The 24,106-nt window shown below is 43.9% G+C and overlaps 1 protein-coding gene and 1 long non-coding RNA gene across 5 annotated transcripts in view; one reads left to right on the top strand and one right to left on the bottom strand.

Moving 5' to 3' along the window:
- The window catches only part of slc16a10 (solute carrier family 16 member 10), a 56,736-nt gene that overhangs the window by 24,225 nt on the left and 8,405 nt on the right, over positions 1–24,106 (top strand). The window contains exons 1-3 of one of the 3 annotated variants that reach the window (XM_024377867.2): positions 9,289–9,814; positions 12,964–13,108; positions 14,178–14,607. In XM_024377867.2, the coding sequence (XP_024233635.1) occupies positions 12,984–13,108; positions 14,178–14,607 (555 nt within the window). In that variant the 5' untranslated portion in view covers positions 9,289–9,814; positions 12,964–12,983. Of the gene's footprint in view, positions 1–9,288; positions 9,815–12,676; positions 12,863–12,963; positions 13,109–14,177; positions 14,608–24,106 lie in introns of those variants that run through there. The other 2 variants (XM_024377868.2, XM_024377865.2) reach the window with 2 other exon arrangements.
- Positions 2,248–13,254, bottom strand: LOC112217534. 2 transcript variants are annotated; one of them, XR_002948478.2, is made up of 2 exons: positions 12,736–13,254; positions 2,248–3,606 (listed from the first exon to the last, which is right to left on the bottom strand). It is a non-coding gene; the product is annotated as an uncharacterized LOC112217534 (long non-coding RNA). The 2 variants fall into 2 exon arrangements; XR_002948477.2 differs by lacking the exon at positions 12,736–13,254 and adding an exon at positions 7,088–7,682.

The following is a 24,106-nucleotide window of genomic DNA, read 5'->3' as shown; positions in this document are numbered from 1 at the left end:
GCATGACACAAGTCATTTTCCCAACAATTTGTTTACAGACAGATTATTTCACTTATAATTCACTATCACAATTCCAGTGGGTCAGAAGTTTACATGCACTGAGTTGACTGTGCCTCTAAACAGCTCGGAAAATTCCTGAAAATTATGCTTAAAGCTTCTGATAGGCTAATTGACATTATTGAGTCAATTGGAGGTGTAGCTGTAGATGTATTTCAAGACCTACCTTCAAAATCGGTGCCTCTTTGCTTGGTATCATGGGAAAATAGAAATAGGCCAAGACCTCATGAAAAGAAATTGTAGACCTCTACAAGTCTAGTTCATCCTTGGGAGCAATATCCAAATGCCTGAAGGTACCACGTTCATCTGTACAAACAATAGTACGCAAGTATAAACACCATGGGACCACGCAGCCATCATACTGCTCAGGAAGGAGACGTGTTCTGTCTCTTAGAGATTAACGTACTTTGGTGCGAAAAGTGCAAATCAATCCCAGAACAACAGCAAAGGACCTTGTGAAAATGCTGGAGGAAACGGGTACAAAAGTATATTTTTTGGCCACAGTAAAACGAGTCATATATCAACATAATAAAGCCAGACTACGGTTTGAAACTGCACATGGGGACAAAGATCGTACCTTTTGGAGAAATGTCCTCTGGTCTGATGAAACAAAAATAGAACTGTCTGGCCATAATGACTATCGTTATGTTTGGAGGGAAAAGGGGGAGGCTTGCAAGCCGAAGAACACCATCCCAACTGTGAAGCACGGTGGTGGTAGCATCATGTTGTGGGGGTGCTTTGCTGCACGAGGGACTGGTGCACTTCACAAAATAGATGGCTCAATGAGAAAGGAAAATTACGGGGATATATTGAAGGAACATCTCAAGACATCAGTCAGGAAGTTCAAGCTTGGTCGCAAATGGGTCTTCCAAATGGACATTGACCCCAAGCATACTTACAAAAGTGTGGCAAAATGGCTTAAGGACAACAAAGTCAAGGTCTTGGAAGCCCTGACCTCAGAAAAAGTGTGTGTGAGCAAGGAGTTCTACAAACCTGACTCAGTTACACCAGCTCTGTCAGGAGGAATGGGACAAAATTCACCCAACTTATTGTGGGAAGCTTGTGGAAGACTACCTGAAATGTTTGACCCAAGTTAAACAATTTAAAGGCAATGCTACCAAATTCTAATTGAGTTTATGTAAACTTCTGACCCACTGGGAATGTGATAAAATAAATAAAAGCTGAAATAAATCATTCTCTTTACTATTATTCTGATGTGTATGTAAACTTCCGATTTCAACTGTAAGTGAGCTAAGCTTTCCTCTCAGTGTAGGTAGGATGGCACACTATACTTGTTGTCAGTGTGTGTGTGTTACGGACCTGTGTTCAAATCCGTGTATTTGAGTATCTGGTATTTAAAATAATTTGTGTATTTGAGTATTTCCAAACGCATTAAAATATTCAACTACTTGTCTTTTCAAATCAAAATATATCTCAATACATACTTTGAATGTTTTGTGAATGCAATTGAGATATTTTAAATAATATTTGAACCACGAGCCTGTGTCCACAAAGCATCTCAGACATGTCTTTTAAAACCTGTTTCAAGACATCAACAAAAATCCCAGCTCAGAGTAGGTTTTAGAATGTTGTTAAGACAATGCCCTGACAAAATCTGAGCCAGGAGTAAAATAAACTCCTAAAAGTTTCTCGGCTCGTAATCACGACAGTTTGAGATACTGCAAAGGAAAGTTGGTGACGACGCTCATTGACATGGGTTATTCCCCATCATTTGCAGCAATCTGTGACCTCTCGTCCATAGCACGCTTCAGACAACCACGGTGAATGTGACTGTACATCAAATGTTGCAACGGTCAGGGACGGACTGGGACCAGAAATCGGCCCTGGCATTGCTATCATACCAGCTCATTTATTGCCTCGAGGGAAATGGTGATCATTTTCCGCAAATCTCCCAATTTAGACAGGCCCATTGGGCCGGTCCATTGTCATCCCATCTGGCATTTGGCAGAATTTCCCAATGGCCAGTCCATCCCTGGTAAAACGTTTATCATTTTTGCCTGACATGATCACTTTGCCTACTCTTAATTATGGCCTAATATGTTGGCATGCGGCTTTTTGTATTTCTTTTTAACCAATTCTGATGCTTGTTAAGTCTAATTTTGATCATATTACATATCAACACATGTCACTCCCGTTTAACAACTCCAAATCACTTTGGCACAGTAGGCATCAAGTCACTTGCCTTTATTGCAATACTGTACACCGTTTGAAAGGTATCACTTTCATCTAACACAATCAAAGAAACAAAATGGGTTTATCAGCCTAGTGGTTAAAAGTATTCAGGCATATCGTTGTCAAAATGGCAAGAGACACTGTTACATGTAAGTCCTAGATTATTCATGTTTTGATCATGAAGAAATATCAAAACATTATTTGAACAACTCCAATGCAATTGCATGTGTGGCAGGAACCACTGACTCGCTGCGTTTTTCTGTTATCAAGACACCTGCTGGTAACTGGTTAGGACCGCTCCATGAGGGTGTCCGAAATATGTCAACTAAGTGGGACTATTATGGGGCTTCATGCATAGCTTTTATTCTTACTCATACGGTTAGGAGTAAAGGATCTCTAGGTCGTAAGTGCTGAGAATAGAGTCCTATAGGTGTGGTTGAGGTCTCTTCTCCAGCTCTAGGCTGTTTAGTGTCAGGGGAAGCCTGTACTGAAAAGAGAGCTCATGCCATGGCTACCTTGCTAGTTTCCATGTTGCTAGGCCTAGAATATATTATGAGTGGCTTTTTGTTTGACGAATCAAGAGAATTCATCTGTGGCGATATTGGATTCTCTGCTTTGCCATTTAGTAGTTACTTTCCGTTGACTTCGGTTAATAAGTAGCCAAACCCTCAGCTAATGGTCTAAAATGTGATGTTTTTTAGTGTATTTGCTCAATTCAGGTCCTAGCCACTCTCTTCCATTAACTAGAACCGTTTGGCACCCTGTTAAGAGACTGTGTGCAGCTAGCTACTCTTAATGTTGCTGCTTACTGCCAGGCAAGAGCCTAGAGGGTGGACAGACGGACAGACTCGCCATGTGAAAAGGACACACATTTCGTCCTGTTTTCATCCTGGGCTCAGTCAGTGAATAACAGCACTTGTGTAAGCAGAATAACTGCCATACTAGCAAAATCTATTAAAAAAATTGCTGCTCAGAAATGCTACTCAGAGTCATTAAATAAATTGCATAATAATCACATGGAAATTGTTTTTGATGCTGTAAATGTCTTTGAGCAAGAGTGATCATTGACCTCCACTGAAAAGTCCAATGTGCCCTCCTTAGCTGCACAGTGCGGACTTGCAAGAGGGAGATGCAAGCCCAGGGTAACTGAGTGTGATGGGATTGTTTCTTGGCGTGGGGTAAGGTAGGTCTGGTCTGGTTGCTGCTGGGTTCACTGGGTTCACCATCCACAGTCTCTGAGCACAGCAGGTGGGGGGGGGCTAGGAAGTGAACAGAGACTTAGACCAGCTCTGACCAGTGTCTGTCTGTCTGTCAGTGACTGCATGGTTGGGGCCTCCGGCTCTAGCAGGATGTCACCTGGAAAAGAGAGCATCATCCTGAGATTACATTTTCAATTTGGAATTCTTCCCTTCGTCTGAAGTGTAAATGCTTTTTAAATGGGGAAAGCCCACAGATGAAAACGGGACAGCAATTTCCTGTTGTCTTTTGTGACATTCTTAGTTTTTGTTCCGTTCGGTCCATGTATTACAGAATGTAGGCTAAAGTGGTACGATGTCTGAGAAAATGTGAGACTGAGTCTTAGAACGTCCATAGAATGTCTAGGAGTTTGTTCAGTTGGGACCTCAGTACTTCCCTTTGAATGTGGCCCTTAACCTGTTTTTTGACTGCACCTTGCCTACGTCAGTGTTTTTCCATTTTAATCAGGATGTTTACTTCCACATTGAATATAAACAACTAGAGGGGATTCCAGGATATTAAGCAATAGTGTTCAATTTTCTATGCAGTGTGACAGCTTTTGTTGCAAGCTCTATCCCCAACAATGCAGTAATCAATAACAATGTAATACTAAAAATAACAAGGTAGAACAAAAAAAAAACGATATATGAAGAACATGATTAAGTAAGAATACTATATACAGGGTCCATTCCAGTACCATATTTACAATGTGCAGGGATACTGGATTGATATAGGTAGCTCTGTATATGGGGTAAGGTGACTAGGCATCAGGATATATGACAGTGTAGCAGCTGCAAATCCTATCAAACTTTATTTGCCACATGCGTTGAATACAACAAGGGTTGACTTTACTGTGAAATGCTTACTTACAAACCCTTAACCAACAGTGCAGTTCAAGAAGAATATTTACCAAGTAGGGTAAAATAAAAAGTAATAATAAAAAGTAACAAGAATAACGAGGCTATATACAGGGGGCACTGATACCGAGTCAGTGTGCAGGGGTACAGGCTAATTGGTGTAATCTGTACATTTAGTTGGGGGGTCAATGTAAATTGTCCGGTGGTGATTTTTCTGAATTGTTCAGCAGTCTAATGGCTTGGACGTAGAAGCTGTTGAGTAGCCTTTTGGTACTAGACTTGGCGCTCTGGTACCGCTTGCCGTGCGGTAGCAGAGAAAATAGTCTAACTTAGATGACTGGAGTCTGACAATTTGATGGGCTTTATTCTGAAACTGCCTATGGTATAGGTCCTGGATGGCAGGAAGCTTGGCCCAGTGATGTACTGGGCTGTTCGCACTACCCTCTGGAGTGCCTTACGGTCAGATGCCGAGCAGTTGCCATACCAGGTGGTGATGCAACCGGTCAGGATGCTCTCGATGGTGCACCTGTAGAACCTTTTGAGGATCTGAGGACCCACTCAATCTTTTCAGTCTCCTGATGGGGAATAGGTTTTGTCGTGCCCTCTTCACAACTATCTTGGTATGTTTGGGCCATGATAATTTGTTGATGTGGACACCAAGGAACTTGAAGCTCTCGACCCGCTCTACTACAGCCCCGTCGATGTTAATGGGGGCCTGTTCGGCCTGCCATTTCCTGTAGTCCACGATCAGCTCCTTTATCTTGCTCACATTGAGGGAGAGGTTTTTGTCCTGGCACCACACTGCCAGTTCTGACCTCCTCCCTATAGGCCGTCTCATTGTTATCGGTGATCAGGTCTACCACTGTTGTGTTGTCAGCAAACTTAATGATGGTGTTGTAGTCGTGTTTCACACTGCAGTCATGGGTGAACAGGGAATACAGTAGGGGACTAAGTACACACCCCTGTGGGGCCCAAGTGTTAAGGATCAGCGTGGCAGATGTGTTGTTGTCTTCTCTTACCACCTGGGGGCGGCCCATCAGGAAGTCCAGGATCCAGTTGCAGAGGGAGGTGTTTAGTCCCAGAGTCCTTAGCTTAGTGATGAGCTTCGTGGGCACTATGGTGTTGAACTCTGAGCTGTAGTCAATGAACAGCATTCTCACATAGGTGTTCCTTTTTGTCCAGGTGAGAAAGGGCAGTGTGGAGTGTGATTTTGAAATGGTGTCACCTGTTGTATGCGAATTGGAGTGGGTCTAAGGTGTCTGGGGGGATGCTGTTGATGTGAGCCATGTCCAGCCTTTCAAAGCACTTCATGGCTACCGACGTGAGTGCCACGGGGCGGTAATCATTTAGGCAGGTTACCTTCACTTCCTTGGGCACAGGGACTATGGTGGTCTGCTTGAAACATGTAGGTATTACAGACTCGGTCAGGGAGAAGTTGAAAATGTCAGTGAAGACAATTGACAGTTAGTCTGCACATGCTTTGAGTATACGTCCTGGTAATCCGTCTGGCCCAGCGGCTTTGTGAATGTTGACCTGTTTAAAGGTTTTGTTCACATCGGCTACTGAGCGTTATCACACAGTCATCCAGAACAGCTGGTGCTCTCGTGCATGCTTCAGTGTTGCTTGCCTCAACAAGCATAAAAGGCATTTAGCTCGTCTGGTAGGCTCGTGTCACTGGTCAACACACGTCTGTGTTTCCCTTTGTAGTCTGTAATAGTTTTCAAGCCCTGCCACATCCGACAAGCGTCAGTGCCGGTGTAGTAGGATTCAATCTTAATCCTGTATTGACGCTTCGCTTGTTTGATGGTTCGTCTGAGAACATAGCAGGATTTCTTATAAGTGTCCGGATTAGTCTTCCGCACCTTAAAAGCGGCAGCTCTTGCCTTTAGAGCGATGCGGATGTTGCCTGTAATCCATGGCTTCTGGTTGGGATATGTACATACAGTCACTGTGGGGACGACGTCATCGATGCACTTATTGATGAAGCCGATGACTGAGGTGGTGTATTCCTCAATGCTTTTGGATGAATCTCGGAACATATTCCAGTCTGTGCTAGCAAAACAGTCCTGTGGTGTAGCATCCGCATCATCTGACCACTTCCGTATTGAGCAAGTCACTGGTACTTCCTGCTTTAGTTTTTGCTTGTAAGCAGGAATCAGGAATATATAATTATGGTCAGATTTGCCAAATGGAGGGCGGGGGAGAGCTTTGTTTGCATCTCTGTGTGTGGGTTAAAGGTGGTCTAGGATTTTTTTTTTTTTCCCTGGTTGCACAATTTGCCTGGTTGCACAATTTGGTAAAACTGATTTAAGTTTGCCTGCATTAAAGTCCCCGGCCACTAGGAGCGCCGCTTCTAGGTGAGCATTTTCTTCTTTGCTTATGTCTTTATAGCGTTGGTTGAGAGCGGTCTTAGTGCCAGCTTCGGTTTGTGGTGGTAAAATGGACAGCTACGAATAATAGAGTGCGGTCGACAGCTTATCGGAAGGGTACTTCAGGAGAACAATACCTCGAGACTTCTTTAATATTAGACATTTCGCAAAAGACACACACCCCCACTGCCGGTGGGTGGAAAATCCCGCCAGCTCTATATTGTCCGTTTCTTCGTTCAGCCATGTCTCGGTGAAACATAAGATGTTGCTGTTTTTAATGTCCCGTTGGTAGGATAATCTTAATATTAGGTCATCAATTTTATTTTCTAACCATTAGCAAGAATAATGGAAGGCAGTGGGAGTTCACTCACTCACCTCCGGATACTCAGATTCTTTTCTGGCGTCTTTTCTTCACGCAAAAGGCGTGGATCTGGGCCTGTTTCCCGGTGAAAGCAGGATATCCTTCTCGTCAGACTTGTTAAAGGAAAAGGTTTCTTCCAGTCTGCGATTGAGTAATCGCTTTTCTGATATCCAGAAGTTATTTTCGGTCATAACAGACGGTAGCAGCAACATTATGTACACCAAGTTCTGCAAAAAAAACTGCACAATTTGGTTGGGAGATTGTAAAACGTGAGCCATGGTCTTCGGCGCCATTTTGGTTCAGTAGCGTATATGATGATTACACATGAGTGGGTGTGTGTAGAGCCAGTGTAAATATGTGTGTGTGTGAGCAGATACTGGAGTGAGTGTTTTGTGTTAGAGTCTCAGTGTGTTGGGGCCCTGTGAGTGTGCATAGAGACAGTGCAAGAATAAAATACAAAGGTCAACTCAGTCCGTGGAGCTATTTAGTTAGCAATTCAGCAGTCTTATGGCATGGGGGTAGAAGCTGTTCAGGAGCCTTGTGGTGTCAGACTTGCTGTGAGAAGTCTATAGTTTGGGTGGTTGGTGTTTTTAAATTTGTTATTTTTAATGATTTTCCGGGCCTTCCTCTCACACTGCCTGATATTGAGGTCCTGGAAGGCAGGGAGCTCGGACTGAGTGATGTAATAATAGCCTAGTAGCCAAACAGGCTATGCTATGTAATGCAGCTTAAAGTAGTGAATGTTCCTACCTACTTTTAGTATGTAAGTCTCTGCAATAAACCCACTCAAGGTACCCATGCAACTCTGGTCACTCTAAGATTACATTTCCAGATGAACATTTGGCAGAGGGGTAGATCCAATAGCGGAGATTACTTTTTTTTTGTATCGGCGTTAGCAGAGCATACATGATCCCAATGTTTGTTTCAAGACGACAGCAAACTGAAAAAGATTGTGCTGATTTATTGGTGCATTGAAAAATGTTGCGCTCTGTAGTTTATAAACTCTGTGGATAGTGCTAAAACAATGACGTCATCTTTATGCACATCCTGCAAATATTGCTTTTATCACAAACTGAACGATTATTAACCCCACTACTGAGTCTTTTGAGTCAGTAAATGTGACAGAACCAATGTCCTGGCCTCATGTTTCCATCCCTAGGGTTGGCTCTAGCACTAACTCTGTTTACTAGCCGGTGGCCTCATTTATCAACCGGTGAGTACATGTATTACTAAATTCGGGCCTACATGGAGATTCTAGGATTTGCGTGCGCCACAAATGATTGGGATTTAATTGTCGCACTCAACATAAATCAGAGCCATATTATATTTGTGCGGTCGTGAACAAGCACTGCAAACCCGCCTGGGAAACCGCCCTCCATTCACGTTTTTATGGTAACACAAACGTGCTCATTTTCTGTATGATTTAGAGATGTAACTGGGCCATGATAGTTCCTAAAAGAAGGCGCAATGGCAAATCTGATCACATTTCTGTCGAGGCGGAGTGTTGCAGTGACTTTTCCAAATGACAAAATGCATGCCGCCTAGCGAGTGCCTACACTGGCCCCGCGTTCTGCAAGATCGATTGGCCTATCAAACAACTTAAGAGTAAACGCCACAGCCCACACTTCTATACTGATTTTTAAATATTTTGTTCATCAGAACATGATTGTGTTTCTATCTGCCTTGGTATAGGCTCTGAAATGAAATAGTCCAGGCTATGGTGCCGCGCGCTCCTTCAGCAATACTGTAGCCTACGCTTCCTGTCAAGGCTACTGGCCTATTTTACTTTCGCTCATGCTTGGCTGTTGAATGAGCGATTTTGATAAATGGTAGATTTGAGATTTGCGTGGAGATGCACACACTTTCCGGTCAAGTTCAACATTTTATAAATACCAACCTTGCAGGAAAACTGGCACATGCAAGGTTTTAGAGTATTTTTGACAATGTTAAGAGTTATCTGTTCCTCCGTTATAACTGTAGACTGCCACATCTGCTGGTAGTTACCCTCCATGCTTAGGACAATATCATTTGATTTGAGTTCAAGTGTATTTACATTTTTACAGGGACAGTGCGCATTATAATCAACGTTTCAGTAAAAGTGACGGTTTTAACCAGCCGGCTAATTTTAAACCACAGTCCCTGGGCAGGTTATTAAAAACAATAACAATACAGACAAACAACGAGCAGTGAGCATGCGCAGAGCAACATAGGACAAGCAGCACGTAGACTTGTTTTTGATAGCTCGGAATGATTTGTTGTGTATACTCTTCATGTTCACTGATGTGGGGCCTAGTCTTATCTATGGCGTTATCGACACCGGTGATTTTGCACTGTGACGGATTGTCATCACAAGTTTGATCTATTTGTACCATATGGAATAATAGAATTAGCCTAGCAGGCCGCCTGCAGAGAGGAGGGATTCCTCAAATGGAAAAGGGGTATAAATTGAGGCATGACCAAGGCTCTCCCCCCTGGGTGGAATGGGAAAGAGAAATCCGAGACCTTTAAACTTGGAATCAGTAATGGTGAAACAGCCACGTCTGTTTGCGATATTACAACAACAAACATCGTTTTTTTTTCTCTCCCTCTGACACCATTTTACCTGTGATGGGAATTATGTTTACAATGTTACGCGGCGCTCCTCAGCGGGCAACATAAAGGATACCAGTGGTGAGGTGGCCAGTGTCGCTGTTCCTCCCACTACTGCTGAATCCGTCTTTAAGGCAGGGATTGACATTCAGGTCTGAAAATTATTTTTGGGTTGCCCTAAGATTATGATGGGTTAGGGGTTTGAATCAGAGGTATTAGCACTGGAGTTCACTCAAAGCAGGCTCAATTTACCGTAAATGGTCTGTCTTTTACTTAAACAATGAGGAGGAACCAGAAAAATCATTAACGAAATTGCGGGGGGGTGTGTGTGTTCTTCCACTGCCTTTGGGAGAGGGAAAAACAAGCAATCTCATGTTTGCTTATTTCCTAAGATAAGAATAAAGGCCGGAAACAATATTTCTTCAGCTCCATGCTGTGTTTATTTATTCCAAGGAGGGATCCGAGAGTCAGGGTTGTTATGGCCATGGTGGTAGACTAAGGCCTGCCGGGGACCCAGATAGAGATCAGACAAGCAGAGCAGCTCCATGGGTCTATATGTCGACTACGACCGGCGGCACTGTTGTTCACACCTCTATTAGACTGCCTTCTGTTAGTCCCTGTAGTAATTTACCTGCACAGTAAACAAGAGGAATAGGTACATTCCACACCGGGCACAGATGTCAGTTCAACGTCTAGTTGTTAAATTTACATTTGATTGAGTTGTCAACTAAAATCACAATGTCATTGGATTTAAATGAAAAGTTAGGATTTTTGCAAATCCAAAAAGTTTTCCAGGTTGGTTCAATGTCATCACAGATTTTGTTTTGGGGGGCTTGAAATGACGTGGAAACGACGTTGATTCTACCTGTTTTTGCACAGTGTGTTCTCTCTTCTGACATGTATTTAGGTGGTTTTTTGTCATGAGGAACTGTAAGGGTTATTTTTCCGTATCTGTTAGAAGGACATGGTATGTAGTGTGTATTTGGTGTTGATATAAGACTCAACTGTTTTCCTGATCAGCGCTTCCTCTTTCCTCTCTCTTTTCCTGCTCCTTTGTCCTACTACTAGTGCTCTTCACTACTGGTCTGGGTGGTGCTACATGTTTACATCAAGCCTCTGGAAAATTCTAGTTTACTGTATTCTCTAATACGTTGGTTAGGATTCAGATATTAAGGTCACTCATCCTCTTCCTTTAGGACTGTCGTGTGTGTAGATTAACGTGGTCTATTCCATAGGATCAGTCAGTTTATTTAATTTTCTTAACCTTTTCTTTAACTAGGCAAGTCAGTTCAGAACAAATTCTTATTTACAATGACGGCCTAACGCGGACGACGCTGGCCCAATGGGACCCCCAATCACGGCCAGTAGTGTGATACAGCCTGAAATCGAACCAAGGTCTGTAGTGACACCTCTAGCACTGAGATGCATTGCCTTAGACCGCTGTGCCACTCGGGGGCCCAAACATATCCTCTGGTTTAGACCAGAGGATTTTTTTTGTTTAGATAAATGCTCAGAGGACAAAAAGAGTCACTTAACTAATCAACCCAGGAATGAAGCGTAATGCAGAAAACTACTCTTTTCTACACTGTATAATAATAGTGAAGATATCAAAACTATGAAATATCACATATGGAGTCATGTAAGTAACCAAAAAAGTGTTAAACAAATCAAAAATGTATTTTAGATTCTTCAAAGTAGCCACCCTTTGTCTTCATGACAGCTTTGCACACTCTTGGCATTCTCTCAACCAGTTTCACCTGGAATGCTTTTCCAACAGTCTTGAAGGAGTTCCTACATAAGCTGAGCACTTGTTGGCTGCTTTTCCTTCACTCTATGGTCTAACTCATCCCAAACCATCTCGATTGGGTTGAGGTCGGGTGATTGTGGAGGCCAGGTCATCTGATGCACCACTCCATCACTCTCCTTCTTGGTCAAATAGCCCTTACACAGTCTGGAGGTGTGTTGGGTCATTGTCCTGTTGAAAAACAAATGATAGTCCCAATAAGCGCAAACCAGATGGGATGGCATATTGCTGCAGAATGCTGTGGTAGCAATGCTGGTTAAGTGTGCCTTGAATTCTAAATAAATCACAGACAGTGTCACCAACAAAGCACCATCACACCACCTCCATGCTTTACCGTGGGAACCACACATGCAAGAGAGCATCCATAAATCTTCTCTGCATCTCACAAAGACACAACTCCTCAGACCAAAGGACAGATTTCCACTGGTCTAATGTCCATTGCTTATGTTTCTTGGCCCAATAAAGTATCTTCTTATTGGTGTCTTTTAGTAGTCGTTTCTTTGTAGCAATTTGAGCATGAATGCCTGATTCACGCAGTCTCCTCTGAACAGTTGATGTTGAGATGTTACTTGAACTCTGTGAAGCATTAATTTGAGCTGCAGTTTCTGAGGCCGGCAACTTGAATGAACTTATCCTCTGCAGCAGAGGTAACTCTGGGTCTTCCTTTCCTGTGACGGTCCTCATGAGAGCCTGTTTCATCACAGTGCCTGATTGTTTCTGCAACTGCACTTGAAGAAACTTTACTAGTTCTTGAAATTTTCCGTATTGACTGACATTCATGTCTTAAAATAAGGATGGACTGTCGTTTCTCTGCTCATTTGAGCTGTTCTTGCCATAATATGGACTTGGTCTTTTACCAAACAGGGCTATCTGCTGTATACCACCACTACCTTGTCACAACACAACTGATTGGCTCAAAAGCATTAAGAAGGAAATAAATTCCACAAATTAACTTTTAACAAGGCTCACCTGTTAATTTAAATGCATTCCAGGTGACTACCTCATGACGCTGGTTGAGAGAATGCCAAGCAAAGCTGTCATCAAAGCAAAGGGTGGCTACTTTGGAGAATCTCCAATCTCAAATATATTGGTTATTTTTTTGGTTACCTCATGATTCCATATGGGTTATGTTCTACAATGTAGAAAATAGTAAAAGTAAAGGAAAAACCCTTGAATGAGTAGGTGTGGCCAAACGTTTGACTGGCATATGTGTACATAAGCCTAAAAGCTTAACATGAACCTATATGGAGGAAGGTTTTACTTACTCACCTCTCTTCTTTGTTGTCATGTATTGTTCATAATTCGTAAAACCTGACTTTAAAAAAAATGTTTGTTTAGTGGGGCAGCCAGAAGAGGAGTGCATCGCTTCACCTCACACTCCAGCAACATTTCCCATGTAACAACAAAGCCTGTGTGAACAGTTAAATATTGCCGTTATTGTTCGCATACTGTAATGTAACACGTAGCCTAACCCTCATATCTCTCTCTGTCCTGCAGCTTGGGTGGGCTCTCTCTCCATGGGGATGATCTTCTTCTGTTCTCCCATCGTCAGCGTCTTCACAGACTTGCTGGGCTGCAGGGTGACAGCTGTGGGCGGCGCCGCCGTGGGCCTGGTGGGACTGCTGGCCAGCTCCTTCGTCACGTCAGTACTTGTATAGCTACCCTCCTCATCAACCATTCTGATGTGTTGTGTCTAAACGCTATCAGGTGTTTGTGTGTGTGTGTGTGATACAGGAGCTCAGCCTGCTCTCAGGTCCTCTATTTCTAGACCTCTCACGAGATGGCACAATACCAAACTCTCAACCATTTTAATCTACGTACATGCATACATACACTACTACCACAAGAATAATAATAATAGTAGTTGGCTCCGTGTCAGTCAGTAAGGCTATTGCCTGACTTTGAACAACACCTAGAAAATCCCCCTTTGGATCTCTTCTCTGGGTGATCTTTAAAAAAATATATATATATTTTTGTCACACTCAAAATAACTAGCTTTTTTTTAAAACCCATTATCTGTCTACTAAAAGCAGGGAACATTTATTACAGGTGACATATCACTGGGTCAAAGTAGAAGTACAGTGAAAGTGTTGTTAAACGCAATAAATGAATACCACAGCTGCGTTTTATCTAGGGTTATCCCCGCAGTGGCGTGACAAGTGAGTAAACATTAGCGCTCTTATCTTGATGATCGTAGCACTCTGAGAGACCTGTCATTAGCGCTGGCCTAGAAGCAGCTCCAACTCACCCCTGACCTCTCTCACTGATCTATTTATCCAGGATTAGTGATGTGCTAACGGTAACCTTGGTTAGAGCGTTGGGCCAGTAACCGAAAGGTTGCTAGAGCGACTCCCTGAGCTGACAAGGTAAAAATCTGTGACTTGCGTAGTTAAATAAAGGTTCAAATAAAAAAACGAGGACTGTGAAGTAAACAAACACTGTCAGCATAGTGAGTGTACACACCCTGGGAGCGAGGCTGTAACTGATACCCTCCAGGTGTTGGACCAGGCTATCAAGTTCACAGCAGCTCAATTATCTTCACCCTGGTGTTTGGTTCAAGTCAGACTCGAGAACTTGTTTTGCCAGAACCTCTGAGTCAAGTGCATAGAGCCTTTGTTTTTTTTCTGTGTGTGAAATTTTAAGCCGGTATAAACATGACTGTGGGGAACTCCCATCCTATCCTGTCTCTCTTCTACTCTCTGAACCCACAGGTCCCTGGGTCCCATGTACTTCACCTACGGCATCGTGTTCGCCACCGGCTGCTCCTTCGCCTACCAGCCCAGCCTGGTGATCCTGGGACATTACTTCAAGAAGCGCCTGGGCCTGGTCAACGGCATCGTGACGGCCGGCAGCTCTGCCTTCACCGTCACCCTGCCCTTCCTCCTGTCCGGCCTGCTGGAGAAGGTGGGCCTGCAGAACACCATGAGGCTCCTCAGCATCCTCATGTTCATCCTCATGCTGGCTGGGTTAACCTACACTCCCCTGCTGCCCAAGCCTGTCAGCAGCAACAAGCCAGGCAGCCGCTGCCCGCCCATGAGCAAGGTGTTCAACGTCAACATCTGGAAGTCTCTGGGCTACCGGATCTGGGCCTTCGGCATCCCGGCAGCTCTCTACGGATACTTTGTGCCTTACGTTCACCTGGTGAGTTGTTTTGTTTTTCAGTGTGTACTATTGGTGTGTTTTTTTTTGTTTTCATTACTCCGGTCTCGCTGTGTTAAAGGTTACTGACATGTGGCAAGAAATAACAGAAGTAGAAACGCGGCATTACAAACGTGGCAGTGTGGAACATGTGGGGTTGATTTCTGTGTCCACTGTCCATCATATTCTCTATTTCTCTCATGGTGTGTTTTGGACATTGGCTCTGGGTAACTCCGTTGACAGTAATAGCCAGGGGTTATTGGTTAGTAGATCTAGAGCAGGGGATCTCTGCCAGTAGCTTGCTGCCCACCTATGAGTAGCTCGCCAAGCAAATCTGAAAGTATATCCCAAACTGTAAAAAAAAAAAACATTATCCTACCCCTAGTTAACCCCTATTGGCTTAAAACACCAAAATGTAACACATCTGCCAATACATTTCCATCAATATTGCCTCTGTCGGTTTGGTACACATTTGTTTTTGACGCCGTATGTTACCAGTTAACGACGCTAATGATAACGTCTTGTGGGTAGACCGTAAGACTTTCCCCAAAAAACCTTCTCAATTAAATGTAAACGTCAAAAGTAGGCTTACCTCACTGAACTATAAATCATGATTTATTTGTATCAATTGGGTGGCCATTTTTCTACAAACTGTGCCACGATGTGCTGCAGAAGTAGTCCTAACAGCAGAAACATCGCTGGACCATCTTTCACATTTACTCACAAAAAAAGGGAAATGTGAAAAAGGAAATTGCACCACCGTCTAGCCCTATTGCATTTGGAAAGCATTCAGACCCCTTGACTTTTTCCACATTTTATGTTACAGCCTTATTCTAAAGTGGATAAAAATGTTTGTTTTTTCTCTCAATAAACACACAATACCCCATAATGACAAAGCAAAAAACAGGTTATTAGACATTTTGGCAAATATATAAAAAAATGGAAAAATATCACATTTATGTAAGTATTCAGACCCTTTACTCAGTACTTTGTTTAAGCACCTTTGCCAGCGATTACAGCATCAAGTCTTCTTGGGTATGACGCTGCAAGCTTGGCACACCTGTATTTGGGGAGTTTCTATCGTTCTTCTCTGCAGATCCCCTCAGGCTCTGTCAGGTTGGATGGGGAGTGTCGCTGCACAGCTATTTTCAGGTCTCTCCAGAGATGTTCGATTGGATTCATGTCCGGGCCTCACCTGGTCCACTGAAGGACATTCAGAGACTTGTCCCGAAGCCAGTCCTGCATTGTCTTGGCTGTGTGCTTAGGGTCGTTGTCCTGTTAGAAGGTGAACCTTCACACAGTCCGAGGTCCTGAGTGCTCTGGAGCAGGTTTTCATCAAAGATCTCTCTGTACTTTGCATCGATCCTGACTAGTCTCCCAGTCCCTGTTGCTGAATAACATTCCCACAGCATGATGTTTGCCACCATGCTTCACCATAGGGATGGTGCCAGGTTTCCTCCAGACATGATGCTTGGCATTCAGGCTAAGTAGTTCAATCTTGGTTTCATCAGCCAGAGAATCTTGTTTAGCATGGTCTGAAAGTCCTTTAGGTGCTTTTTGGCCAACTTCATGCGGGCTGTCTGACCACTCCCATAAAGGCCTGATTGGTGGAGTGCTGCAGAGATGGTTGTCCTTCTGGAAGGTTCTCCCATCTCCACAGAGAAACTCTGGAGCCCTGTCAGAGTGACCATTGGGTTCTTGGTCACCTCCCTGACCAAGGCTTTTCTCCCTCGATTGCTCAGTTTGGTCGGGCGACCAGCTCAAGGAAGAGTCTTGGTGCTTCCAAACTTCATCCACTTAAGAAGGATTGAGTTCTTGGACACAATCCTGTCTCTGCTCTACGGACAATTCCTTCGACCTCATGTCTTAGTGTTATATCTGACATGCACTGTCAACTGTGGGACCTTATATAGACAGTTATGTGCCTCTCCAAATCCTGTCCAATCATTTGAATTTACCACAGGTGGACTCCAAGTTGTAGAAACATCTCAAGGATGATCAATGGAAAGGATCCACCTAAGCTCAATTTCGAGTCTCCTTGCAAAAGGTCTAAATGCTTAGGTAAATAAGTTATTATTTTTTTAAATTTGCAAACATTTCTAATAACCTGTTTTTGCTTTGTCATTATGTGTAGATTGAGTTTTTTTAAATCCATTTTAGAATAAGGCTGTAACGTATCAAAATGTGGAAAAGTCAAGTGGTCTGAATACAACACACCCCAGTAACCCTTCCTACTACTTTGACCCCAACAGTTCCTACACCAGGCAGTTGGTCTGGGAGGCTGTGATTTAAGTATTGACATGGACTCAGAACATCCATTTTCCTTGTTTCTCTATTAATTGCAATGTTGAGAGTAAAAAACTGAAGAAAAAAATCCCAACCCAGGAAAAATAAAACCGAGAACTGAATTCTGGAAAATACTAAAGGTAATTTTACTGGGGCCTGTCAGGCCAAATACTGTTTATTAACTATTATTTACCAGGTATATAGACAGGAAACGCATATATTGCACACCCAGGACCCGGGGAAGAGCTGCTGGGAATGGGAGAAGTGAACAATGTGCCTATTCAAAGGCTATAAAATAAATGAGTAGCTTGTGACATGTTTCATTTATTAAAAAGTAGCTCTCGTGCTAGAAAAGTTTGGAGACCCCTGATCTCAAGCTTCACAAGCACAAATACAAAAACGCACATTATCAAATGTGGAAGGTCAGGAGAGGGGAAGTCTACATGGCCTCAAGGACCTGTGTCACTGTTTTTTAGCTGGAGTTTTTGTTTCCTTCCTTCCTATGGCATGAGAGTTGTTTTGAAAACATCTCTCCTGACCTTTGGCCTGTTGCTGCACAGTTCAACTGAGTTACCGTGTCATAAAGCAACTCATTTTGAACACTGCATGTCAAAATTTGAAAAAAATGCATGTCAAAAAAAATGCATGTCAAAATTTGAAAATTTGTCAGACTTAGACGCACACACCAGTTTTTTGAAATGTTTGTCTTCAAACGGTACAAAGGTATAAAATACAAGCACTGCTTACACATCACATACTGGACTGTTAATCTGTGGTGCCATAACAGTCCTAGATAGAATACTGTTTAGTCTTGTATTTTACTGTACACATTATACCAAAGACAGAACCTGTAGTCTCTTCCCACAGTCACTGTATGACATAACCAGCCAAACTAAAGGGCTTCAGACCTGACTGGAAGATGGTTGTAATTTGTTTTATTTGAAAATACCAACTTTATAAATACTCTAGCTTGAATATGGAGTTTCAACTGAAAGGCAACTATTTTCTTTGATATTCAAATACAGGTGTCAGAAAAACTCTCGTAAAACCCAAATACTGTTTGACGGTATTTGAATATATGCCTTGAAAAAATATTTGTACTTGATGGCTTCCACATATTTAATAACCAAAAACTACAATAGTTAGTTGAATCCTTCTAAATACATGATCATAAGCACATTTTGCTCTTAGATATGAATCTTAATATAGCTTATAGTCTAGAATTAAATACGTGAGGGACATGGATTCATCCTCCAACATTAGAATTGACCATTTTTGCAGCTTCAAAATGAACTAACAAATATATTTTCATAATGAGTGAGCGGTAGTACAGGTACACTCAACGTCATGTATTGTGACTTTGATTATTACAACAGCAACATTATTGTTACTTGGACGTTAGATTGCAATTTCTAATGGAATTATTATGTACGTGGAATAAGGAACAGTCACTTCACAGTAGTTACAAAAACTCTCAACTCATTGTTATGGAATTAAAATGAAATGACCAAGTATTATGTAACAACATCCTAATAAAATGTTGCTCCAAGTAGTTACAGTTGTAATACACAGGCACAAGAACTGAGAATGCTAACATCAACAAAATATGGCTATTAAGTGTCAAGGAAATATCCCAAAATTGCCTTCTTAAATCAACTACAGTCAAGGTAGCTGGGGGGAAAAAAATCATGTTTGTTTGTATTCTGAGTAAACTCTCCCTTTTTTAAAAAGATGGTCTAGTGCAGGGGTCGGCAACAGGTGACGACTGTAAAATCACCAGAAATTCAGCTAAAAATGTATTTAGGAAATCTGTTCCCAAGTATTCCCACGAATAAAAAATGTTGTAAACGTATGGAATTATTGTTATTTTCAAATGCAATCTATTTTTGTGCTTATTTGGGGTCAACTTGCATTGTAGAAATTATGATTATGTCCCCCCCCCCACCATCCACTCTGACAAAAATGGTCCCGCGGCTGAATCTAGCTGACTAACCCTGGTATAGTGTGTTTTTAAAATAAGAGCTCTTTCCCACAGATGGACAAAGAGGTTCAACGTTGTTTTTAGCATCCAACTTGCTGTTTGCAATACACTTTGAATTACTCTGCATCTTCAGGTATTCTAAAATGAAATGCAGCTTTTAAGCCTTTTTTTCCAGTGGCATCTTGAAAGAGTCAAAGTAGTTTAGTCAACTTATTTTTAATATCTTTACAAAATAGCAGTAGTTAATTGGTTTGACTTTGATGTACACCTGGGGCAATGGACATTCAGGAGAATGGACTTTTACAGAATGTTCAGATAGAAATTAATTGTGTAGATCAAATATGGGTGTCAGACTGGTATAGGATATTGTGTGTGTGCTCAACCTGCAGTTCCAGATACAGCACTGCCATTCGTTGAAGGCAGCCAATCCAATAGTTTCAGAAAAGTAGTCACTTCCTGAGATCTGTATTCAAATAGTTTTGAAAAGTAGTTTATTTTCGGGGATCTGTATTCAAATAGTTGTAGTCACCTCCAAAGTAACTTTGTTTACCTGGGAAATGTTTTACTTTCCGCAAAGCATAATTAAAACTCTAGTTATCCCCTGGTCTGAAGAGCATGAGTCTCTGTAGAACTCAGGGCGGCCAAACGGAGGATAACTCGATCTAAATATTAAAGTGGCCAAATGTGTGGTATTGCTTGGATGCATACCAGTTAAAGTATTTCACAGCAGTTATTCAATCCCCTAATATACATACGGTAGATGCTTTTAGTAGTGTGGTCTGTGGAGAGTCCGTAAATATGTCTGGGAGGTTTGGTGGAGTTACATAAACACAGGTCTTATTATTCCAGTATTGCATACCATTTATAGGATGGAAAACATCTCCTGTGGAGAGCCGGAGAGGAGAGATCTGTCCTGGGGCTCAGTAGGTCACTGTTTATTTGGAGGAGATTACTTTGTTATTGGAGGGAGGTCACTTTCTCCTGGGGACAGCCCTCTGTGTTCTCCTAACACTTTAATCTGCTACCCAGGCTGGGCCACCGCTGGGTCCTGTCAGTGTCCATACCTAGCCCCATCCCTGGGCCCTGCCAGTGTCTAGCCCCATCCCTGGGCCCTGCCAGTGTCTAGCCCCATCCCTGGGCCCTGCCAGTGTCTAGCCCCCTAGCCCCATCCCTGGGCCCTGCCAGTGTCTATCCCTGCCCCAGTAGCCCCATCCCTGGGCCCTGTCAGTGTCCCTAGCCCCTAGCCCCATCCCTGGGCCCTGCCAGTGTCTAGCCCCTGCCAGTGCCCCATCCCTGGGCCCTGCCAGTGTCTATCCCTAGCCCCATCCCTGGGCCCCCTGCCAGTGTCTAGCCCCATCCATGGGACCTGTCAGTGTCTAGCCCTAGCCCCATCCATGGGCCCTGTCAGTGTCCAGCCCTAGCCCCATCCCTGGGCCCTGCCAGTGTCTAGCCCTAGCCCCATCCCTGGGCCCTAGCCCCATCCCTGGGCCCTGCCAGTGTCTAGCCCTAGCCCCATCCCTGGGCCCTGCCAGTGTCTAGCCCTAGCCCCATCCCTGGGCCCTGCCAGTGTCTAGCCCTAGCCCCATCCCTGGGCCCTGCCAGTGTCTAGCCCTAGCCCCATCCCTGTGCCCTGCCAGTGTCTAGCCCTAGCCCCATCCCTGTGCCCTGTCAGTGTCTAGCCCCATCCCTGGGCCCTGCCAGTGTCCAGCCGCAGCCCCATCCCTGGGCCCTGCCCAAAGCTTCGATATCATCAGGAAGACGGGGGAACAGCTGGATTGTTTAACCTTTCAGGAAGGGAGTGCTCACCTCAAAGAGTGCAGGGACTAACAGAGCTGCTAATCCTAGTGGGATATTTGAGCTATTCTGTTTTCCCTCAGCTCCTCTGCTCTGGTCAAAGTGCGGAGTCCAGCCCTTTAGTGCCACAGTCTGTGTGTGTGTGCCTATTCCCCCTCATCCGTAGCCAAGTCCCTCCCCTATCAGCAGAAGACTGGGAGTCTAAAGTCCTGAAGAAGCTTTCCCTCTCACACTATTCCAGGTATTTCACATATTGGAGAATTAGATAGCGTATTTCACCACGTACGACTGTGTTCCTAGAGGTCTGATTAAAAGGGAAAGGCATTGCCAAGGACAAGTTGAACTGAATGTTTTGCAGGATATGTGTGAAGTCTGGATGGCATTGGTGTGCAAAGAAACGGGGCAGGCGGTAGCCGATCCAGTCAGTGCATGGATTGTGTTAAGGTCGCCTACCAGAGGCGGTGCAGGCTAGCGTTCTCAGTGCTTCCTAATTACGTTCAATCATGAAACCTGTTTATTAAACTGGAAAGTTTATTCAGCATTTACTTTGTTGGTTTTGCACCACTTTGTTAAACTCACCAGTGGCAGTGACTAACTGCCACCACTTTGACGACAACAAACTCATTTGTCACCAGCTGCTGTGTGCTGGAGGGAAGAGTGTTTTGGCCTGGAAAAGTTGATCATAAAGCTTTTGGTGAGGGCGGCAAGTAGCCTAATGGTTAAGAGCGTTAGGGGTTAGGTACCTTGCTCAAGGCGCCAATTGCTCCTGCAAGTCGGTCTGAATAAGAGCGTCTGCTAAATGACAAATGTAAAATAGCGGCTGAGCTGCAGATAGATTAACAAGCATTGTGTATGTGCCTGGGGGGGGTGTGTGTCATCGAGCATGACGGTTGTGTTGTTGGTTTGTCTGTGCAATGTCACGCTCTCATGCACGTGCGTCAGCGTTCACTGACGCTGTTGTTTGTGTGCCTCGGTTGTTTATTGTTGGCTGATCAGTGTGGGTGTTTATTTGAGGATGGGATGTTCCTGGGACACCTGGCGGGTGGTACGTCGGTAAGCAGTAGGTCACGTGGTTAGGCCACATACTAGATTACGCGATCACAGGCGGGAACACGGCCCAAATGCCAGCCTATCCCCTATATATTCACTACCAGGGTCCCCTAGTGCTCTAGTCGAAGTAGTGCACTACATAGGGAATAGGGTGTCATTTGGAAGAGTCAACATCCCCCAAGGTTGTGGTTGATAGGGAGGGATGATGCCCACTGGCCAGTAAGTAAAGGGCAAGTGAGCCTGAGAGCAGGTGCCCTAGCAGTATTTAAGGGCCAGGTGTTGCTGGGTAGTATAATGGCCAAGCACAGCAGGCCTGGCGTCTGAGCCAGCAGGGAGTGGGACACCCTGTGGACTGGAGGAATGTTGTCTGTGGGCTGTAGTACTATATCCTCGTGAAACCAGACTGAAGGTGGAATAGAGGCTCTTTGACTGGGACGCAGCAGGAAGGGGTTTGGATGTGGTGTTGGTGTCCTTGGAGGCTGCAGCTACTGGCAGGGATCCAGGTACCAGGCCGGGACCTCCCAGGCAGCCTCCCCAGCTCTGGGCCACACCGATTGGTGCTCCCGTGTAGGAGGGACCAGCAGAGGCCTGGAATCGACATCTGGGCCGCATTTCACATGCTCTGATACACTGCGACCGCAACTATGCAGCCCACAATAGTTGCGATGGTGCTTTCGCTTTGCCTGTGAATTGAGCAGGAGTTGCAGCGGCTGCTATAAATATTATATAGGGATACAATGCCTTCAGAATGTATTCATACTCCTTGACTTATTGCACATTTTGTTGTTACAGCCTGAATTCAAAATGTATTAAATGCAGTATATATTTTTTTCTCACCATCTACACACACACACACACAACCCCATAACAACTGTGAAAACGTGTTTTTAGAAATGTTAGCACATTTGTTTTTGAAAATGAAATACAGAAATATCTCATTTAGATAAGTATTCCCACCCCATTTGCTATGACACTCCAAATTGAGCTCAGGTGCATCCAATTTCCTTTGATCTTCCTTGATTTCACTACAAGTTAGAGTCCACCTATAGCCAATTCAATTGATTGGACATTTTTAAATAGAAACACCTGTCTATATAAGGTCCTACAGTTGACAGCGCATGTCAGCGATTACTGTGACATTATTGCAGGTATCCCTTGGGCTTTGTCAAGCGCCATCCATAGTGGTTTTAAATGTATCCTGTGTAGGGCCTCTGATCGAGGACTCATGCCGCGGGTAGAGACAGACCGGGCGGGAGCGTTTTGAGATACAGTTGCTCTGGGATGCCATCGGGCCGCAAGCAAAGATGGGAGAAGAGGAATATTGGCACAGGGACACTGAGGTGGATTGCTGAGGAGGAATGGAGGAAAATAAGTAGTGGCAGAGAATGAGGAAAGCAGAGTTGGATTTAAATTTGAGGAAGATGGCAATTTAAAAGTGAAGATGGGATGTTGAAGTAGATTGGTGTCAAGTGCAAACAGTGAGCTGTGTATCAGACCAAGTTCTGGAGGTTAAATGTAAGTGAATGAGGGCGAGTTAAGTAAGGTGTGGTGAAGAACTCTGAACCCGATCCTGACATCAGTGGATATGATAAATTGAATCAGTTAAGGTAACCTGTAGTGGACTTTGATATTTGTTTGTAGTTTCTTGTGATCAGAGGGCACGGGCGTTGGCCTCCTGAGTGGCGCAGCGGTCTATGGCACAGCATCGAGTGTTGCAGCTTCACTCCCGGGAGTCCCATAGGTCGGCGCTCAATTGGCCCAGGTCGTCCAGGTTAGGGGAGGGTTTGGTCGGGGGGGGGTTTGTCTCAGTACTTAATACACTGCCGATTTTGCTGGTTTTCCTACTTACAAAGCATGTAGAGGTCAAATTTTTTATCATAGGTACACTTCAACTGTGAGAGACGGACTCTAAAACAAAATTCCAGAAAATCACATTATGATTTTTAAGTAATTAATTTGCATTTTATTGCATGACATAAGTATTTGATACATCAGAAAAGTAGAACTTAATATTTGGTACAGAAACCTTTGTTTGCAATTACAGAGATCATACGTTTCCTGTAGTTCTTGACCAAGTTTGCACACACTGCAGCAGGGATTTTGGCCCACTCCTCCATACAGACCTTCTCCAGATCCTTCAGGTTTCGGGGCTGTCGCTGGGCAATACGGACTTTCAGCTCCCTCAAGATTTTCTATTGGGTTCAGGTCTGGAGACTGGCTAGGCCACTCCAGGACCTTGAGATGCTTCTTATGGAGCCACTCCTTAGTTGCCCTGGCTGTGTGTTTTGGGTCGTTGTCATGCTGGAAGACCCATCTACGACCCATCTTCAATGCTCTTACTGAGGGAAGGAGGTTGTTGGCCAAGATCTTGCGATACATGGCCCCATCCAT

This window comes from Oncorhynchus tshawytscha, linkage group LG18 (genome assembly GCF_018296145.1).
Source record: "Oncorhynchus tshawytscha isolate Ot180627B linkage group LG18, Otsh_v2.0, whole genome shotgun sequence".
NCBI classification, from domain to species: Eukaryota; Metazoa; Chordata; class Actinopteri; order Salmoniformes; family Salmonidae; genus Oncorhynchus; species Oncorhynchus tshawytscha.
The sequence above is the reverse complement of the archived record's forward strand: the minus strand, read 5'-3'. Positions and strand labels throughout refer to the sequence as shown.